The sequence below is a fragment of the Vigna umbellata genome, chromosome 4 (assembly GCF_029865625.1).
Source record: "Vigna umbellata cultivar VRB3 chromosome 4, Vumbellata_1.0, whole genome shotgun sequence".
In the NCBI taxonomy this organism is placed as follows: Eukaryota; Viridiplantae; Streptophyta; class Magnoliopsida; order Fabales; family Fabaceae; genus Vigna; species Vigna umbellata.
The window spans coordinates 30,548,289-30,555,037 of NC_142168.1; the positions used below are offsets into that span (position 1 = coordinate 30,548,289).

Consider the following 6,749-nt stretch of genomic DNA (forward strand, 5'->3'; position numbering starts at 1 on the left):
CCTAATTCTACATTTCCCTTAAATACTACGTCCTCCTTTTTCGATATATATACATTATTTTTTTTCAATTGATTTGATAATATTTTGAATATATATATATTTCCAAAATTTAAATATTATTTATTTTTTTATGAATACGATCACGTTTATATTCATGATTAAAAATTCAATTTTCACCTTTTCTAGGTTGGTATTAGTTAGGTTTATATCATTACATTATCTTTAGTTTATAAGATAAAGGTCTTTTTTTATAATTTTTTTTAAAAAAAATTTAAACAAGAGAAAATAAATATCTGGTGTAATAAAACTTGTAAGATAGCATTCAGCTTTTCAAATAAAATAGTAGCATGTTTAAGGAGATTTTTTATATCATATCTATCTATGTATCTAAATTTTGTTAAAAAATCATCTAATAAAATCTTAAAGTTAGATCAAAAGCATAATAAGCCACTTTAATAGCATGATTCCTGAGCTAATTCAGTCTATAACCTTACCAAACATGGTGTTCTTCACTCTCAAGAAGAGATTATCAGGAATCGCATATTGCAATTTTGAAGAATTCCTTGGAAGTTTTCAACAGCTTTATGATGTTCTGTGGTTTAACAGTTTCTTGGCCCTCCCTGTCATTCCATCTACTCGAGAATTTCATGTCATCAACTCCAACCACTCTCAACACACATTTCCTAAGAATTCTTTAGACGCATGCCCTTCATCAGTTAGCCAACAAACATGCAAAAAGAGGAGCATGTAACCCTTGTTCTTGATTTGGATGGTAATTTTCCTTTATCATTCCCTAAACTATTAGGGTTTCTCACCTGTTACAGTTTTTGTTTTTTATATACCATATGGTTATTGATCCAGTATTCATTAGTTTTTTCAGATATATCAGTAAACAAACAAATAACTAGTTAGGTTTCAGAATTTGAATTTTCTAATGACCTTCTAGTATTGTTCCTTTTTTATATTCAAAATACAGTGATTTTTGTCAGACCCTTAAAAACTCACTGAAAATCCTAAGTAGTGGGATCCATGTGCCAAGGAGAGAGTGAGCGTTTCAGTTAGTTCAGTTAGTGGAAAACAGGTGATTGCAGGAGAGTGGTCGTTCGGTTTGGATAACGGCAGTACTTAATGTCAAATTTCAAATGTTGTGCCACTTCTCTGCATGTTTTCCTTCTTCTCCAAATTGCTGAAACTATTTTCTCCTCCTTCTCTCTAAAATCTCCACCTTCTCTCTAAGAAAATCTCACCTTTTCTTCTTCCGATCACCTCTCAGGCACCGTTTGAACACTCACGACGTCAAGAGCTTTCGTTTAAACCGATCGGTTTGTGATTCTGAGCCGGTGAGTTTCCTTCTCTTTAGCACGTTCGTTTAGTCTCGCATGCAACCCTCTATTTCTGGTTGCCTGAGTGAATCGTATAATTCTGAGTGTTTCTGGTTTTCTGTTTGGTTCAGTACTCCTAAAACGTGACTGTCGAACGTTAAGTCTTTGGTAGTGGCTCTATTCTGTCTCGTTGAGCGTTCGGTTACGTATAGAGGTAAGGGAAGCTTATATAATTTTATTAAATTCTGTTTTGAACGTTGGTATGTTTGCATGTTACGTTGTTTGATTATTTGATGAGTATGAAATATGCGTGTGCTGCTTGTTTGGATGTGTGGATGGATGACGGATACATGTTGTCTGGTCGAGCGTCATTAGTGAGCGTTCGGTTCTTCTGGGGAGTGCATGGTCTTACCTGATTTCTCATGCTTTAGGGATAGTGTTTAAGAGTCTTTCTGTAATACTATATAGGATTAGATAAACTGTGACCGAGAGTTCGTATTCACCGTTCAATTTTCCTTTGAGCGTCCGTCTATATTAAGTTCTTCTTCTACAAGGAATTTCGTTAATAAAGATCGTGTTATAATATTAGATATGTATAAATGAGTGTTCGGCCTAAGTGTAGTCCTTCTTTAGGTTTCCTAAACAGTGTAGTTAATGTATTATATACTACTTAAGGTCGTAGACGTTATCGTTCTTTTTCATTAAAAGTAAGTGTGGAGCAATTGTATATATATATTCAGTCGTTTTATGTAAGTTTATTAGTGCTCGGTCTTGGACCAAGCGTTCGATCTCAGTAGCGCTCGTTTCTGATAAGTACTTGGTCTTAGACCAACGCTCGTTCGATAATGTTCGTTTTCTACAAGGCTCGGTCTTAAACCAAGCGTTGGGTCTCGTTTTCAGTAATCTATTATTACCGTTTTAGAATAAGAGTCTTCAGCCAAAATCAGCAGTGTTCATTATTTCATAATTTCTCATCAGTATTAGTATTGGGTGTCAAACAGTGTTGGCTTAAAAGGTGTTCGGCCTAGGCTTCGTGGTGTCCGGTTTGAACTATTAAGGGTCTGTTTATTGAAGTGGATAAGTAATGCTTAGTCATGTTAGTTTTCTAAGAAGTGTTATTCCAGTCGAACTTATGCTAGGATGAGAGAGCTTGATCGTATTTCAGTTGAATGTATTAATGATGAAGTGTAAGAGAATTTGAAATGTGATGTGAATGAAATAGTTTGATTATGAACGAGTATTCCAGGGAGGAATATCTCAGAAAGTGGTTATTGATTGGTAAAGTATGAATGTGGGCAAAGCTTAGCGGACGTTTATCTTGATATTCCATTATTACTCATTCTCAAGTAGAGAGGAGTAAGTCATGTGTGGGAATGGCAGGAGGTCCTAGTCCATAAGGTTAACTTGGACGGAACGGATCAACCTCGGGTGGCAGCTGTTGAGGGTATCCCAGTTACTACATCACCCGGGTGCACGAACGTCGTACCTACACAGGATTCATACAGTCCGGACAGTCAGAGTCAAGTGGTCGTTATTCGCATGCCTTGATGTATGAATGATGATTTGGGTGTTGTTGGTTTAATTATGAATGTTGTATGTTGTTATTGAATAAATTAAATTACATAAGCTTACCCTGTTTATCATTTTTGTCTGTGTTGTGCGTCCTGTCGTTATCATGTTGCAATGATCATCCGTGTGGATGTGAGCAGAAGGAGAAGAGCTGCTGGAAGAAGTATTGGAAGATGCAGCGAAAGTGAAGGCCAAACCTTAGGAACGTTCGGTCTGTTATTAGCTTTACCTTTTTGTAAGACCGTTCGGTATAAGTTATTTTGTACACCGTTCGGCCGTAATCGTATATCGCTAAGGGTTGAACTAACTTGTAGTATTGTTAATATATATGATTATTCTCGTATATGGTTTTATACTATATTTTTGGGATGCTATAATTTTAATAGTTTAAAATGTATTAAAACTTTTTAATATATCTTTGAATGCTCTATAAAAAAAATTCAGCAAAATAACTGAATTTCTTATGAAAATTTGTCAGGTTTTAAAATTCTATTGAGCTTTTAGTATTGTTTATTTTCTGAATACACATACAGTAAATTTTGATGTTTTAAAATATGTTAAATTTTTTTAATACACTGATAGTGTCTTTTGAAAGTTTAGAAATAGTATACAAAATTCAGCAAAGAATCTGGAAAGGTTTTATGGAGTTCTTCATCTGAACACAATTATTGCCATTTATACAATTTTATGATAAGTGATGTTTGATTGTGAATTCTTAAAATTTGTACTGTTGTACGCAGAAACTTTGGTTCATTCTAGTGAGTTTCCATGCAATGCCGACTTCACGTTCAAAATGAAGTCCAGAACTATATAGGTTAAAAAGAGACCTTATCTTGAAGAGTTTTTAGAAAAAGTATCAGAGATGTTTGAAGTCGTAATTTTCACAGCTAGTAGAAGGTCATATTCTGCAAAATTGCTTGATATTCTTGATCCTCATAATAAGCTTTTTTCTCGAAGATTATACAGAGATTCATGCCAATGGGAAGATGGTCACTGTCTCAAGGATCTCAGACTTCTTGGAATTGACATGACCAAAGTCTTCATAATTGACAACACTCCACGGGTATATATATTATTTCTTTCTTCCTTTTAGGCTCTATGCAGATTTTTTTTCTTTACATTTCTTCTGCCCACATTAGAAGAAAAATCATTTTAAGAAACTCCTTCTAATATTCATGTATAGAATTTTAAATAATTGATTTTAATTTTAGTTATATTTTATACAAATAACTATGTATATATTATTCTTATAGCTAAAATAGTCTTATCATATATAAAACAAAAAAACTGTACTTAACTATGTTTTTTTTACACCAATTATACTTTGACAACAAAGTAGGATATCTTCGTTTAAAAAAAAATTGTATTTATATATAAAGAAAGAAATTGAAAGGTAAATTATAAAATATAAAGTATATGTAAAAAAAAATTTGACTGATAAACCGATAGTACTTTTTATAATAGGTTTTATTAGAAATATTTAATATAATTTTAAAATAAATAGTTATTTTACGTAATGTTTTTATGAACTATTAATTTTATAAGTAGATATTATTTATGAATTAATGTTTTAAAATTATTATTTTATTTAATTAAATTTATTATAATTTATTCATATTTTACTCTCTTACTTATAAATAGGGAAAAGATAACAAAATAGTAGTCTTTTAAAAGTGTTAAGTTATAGGTAAAAGCATAATATTTTGTTAGGTATAGAGTTATTATTATAATAATTATTATTATTATCATTATATTATTATTATTATTATTATTATTATTATTGTTGTTGTTGTTTTACTTGATATTATTTTTACTAATTTTATGATCATTGAGATAAATTGTGTTTTTAACTTATAGATAGGTGATTGGTAAGAACATAAAACTTTTCGATAAATGTACATGAAATTTTTTTTCTTGTAGGCTTCATTTGCTTTGATAATATATATATATATATATATATATATATATATATATATATATAATATTTCCAATATATAAAAGTTATTTATTTTTTATTAATAAGGTCACTTTATATTCATGATTAAAAATTCAATTTTCACCTTTTTGCTATGACGTTGGAATTGCATTGGTAAGGTTTATTCATCATTAAATTATCTTTAGTTTATAAGATAAAGCTTGTTTTATAATTTTCTAAAAGAAAAATTCTTTTTAAACAAAAGAAAATAGAAATCTGCTTGAATAGGGCCGGAAATATATCATTCAGCTTGTCAAATAAAATAATAACACACGTTTAAAGAGATTTTAAAAAAAAATAAAGATTATCTTTTTTAGAAAATACTTTATCAAATATCAATATTGAATATAATAAATTCACAAATCAATATCTAATATAAATTAAGTTAAAAGATCATCTAATAAATCTTTAGAGTTAGTTATCAGATAAATATAGCAATAGAACATATCTCAAATTCAAAATCATAAAACATAAGTACTGAGATAATAAACTCTATTTGACAACATTCAAATCTACTACTACTACAATATGGTGTTTTCCACTCTCAAGAAAACATTGTCAGGAATTGCAGATAATTTCGGAGAATCGTTTGAAAGGTTTAAACAACATTATGATCGTATGTGGTTTAACAGTTTCTTGTGCCACCACATAGACACATTGCCTTCATCAGTTAGCCACAAAATAATCAAAAAGAAGAGTGTAACCCTTGCTCTTGATTTAGATGGTAATTTTCCTGTCTTTTTGTAAACTCTTAGGGTTTCTCATGTTTCAATTTCCTTTTTTTTATGTACCATTGTTGATCAATTATTCATTATTTTTTATGTACTGGATTTATGTTGTAAATTCTTAAAATTTATACTTTTCTGCGCAGAAACATTGGTTCATTCTTCTCCGTTTGCGCCTGATGCTGACTTCTCATTCACAATTATCAGTGAAGGAGTGTCCAGTACAATATATGTTAGAAAGAGACCTTTTCTTGAAGAGTTTTTAGAAAAAGTATCAGAAATGTTTGAAGTTGTAATTTTCACCGCTAGTAAAAGCTCATATTCTGAAAAATTGCTTGATGTTCTTGATCCTCATAAGAAGATTTTCTCTCAAAGATTCTACAGAGATTCATGCAAATGGGAAGATGGTCACTGCCTCAAGGATCTCACAGTTCTGGGAACTGATCTGGCAAAAGTGTTCATCATTGACAACAGTCCACAGGTATATAGATATATATTACTTCCTGTTCTTTAATGTTGCTTTTTTCTATTCGTTCCTTCTTCCATGAAACTGTATTTCTTAGTAAACAAACATCTTTTCAATATAATATCCGACAGACAATTTTATTATTATTGTTATGTTTTGTGCTGAGAACAATTTATCAATGTTTTATGATGCTGAAACATGAAAGTTTTGTGCTTTATGACAGGTATTTAGACTTCATGTGAACAATGGAATTCCTATAAAAAGTTGGTACTGGGACAGCACAGATCATGCTCTGATTGATTTGCTGCCATTTCTGGAGAAACTGGTTGATGTTGATGATGTTAGACCCATTATTGCAGCACAATTTGGAGCAAGAATTCATTCTGCACGTTCTGCCCCTATTCAAATTAGAAGAATATAGATCCTTTTAAAAATCTCCAGCTAATATTCATGTTGGAGTTATACTAGTTAGGGTTTTGGTTATTTAGATTTTAAACAATTGATTTTTATGTTGTTGAATTTTTATACAATAGCTCTGTATATATGATTCTGTTATAGCCAAAATAGCCTTGTATGATATATAGAAGAAGAATATTGTGCTTAACAATTTGCCTTTTGTTAAAAGGTTTTTGTTGTTTTTTACTTTCTTTTGAGTTATGTTTACCATTTAGATTATTATATTATTATGGTTT

The 6,749-nt window shown here is 30.6% G+C and overlaps 1 protein-coding gene and 1 pseudogene across 1 annotated transcript; both read left to right on the forward strand.

Annotated features, from left to right (window-relative positions):
• The first annotated feature begins 460 nt into the window (after positions 1-460).
• LOC148199856 (uncharacterized) lies at positions 461-4,763 on the forward strand (annotated as a pseudogene).
• Positions 4,764-5,394: 631 nt separating this feature from the next.
• On the forward strand, positions 5,395-6,478 carry LOC148199857 (uncharacterized). The gene is made up of 3 exons (XM_088112789.1): positions 5,395-5,590; positions 5,738-6,072; positions 6,281-6,478. Exons 1-3 carry the CDS (start codon positions 5,395-5,397, stop codon positions 6,476-6,478), a joined length of 729 nt encoding a protein of 242 aa, XP_087968915.1.
• Positions 6,479-6,749: the final 271 nt, after the last annotated feature.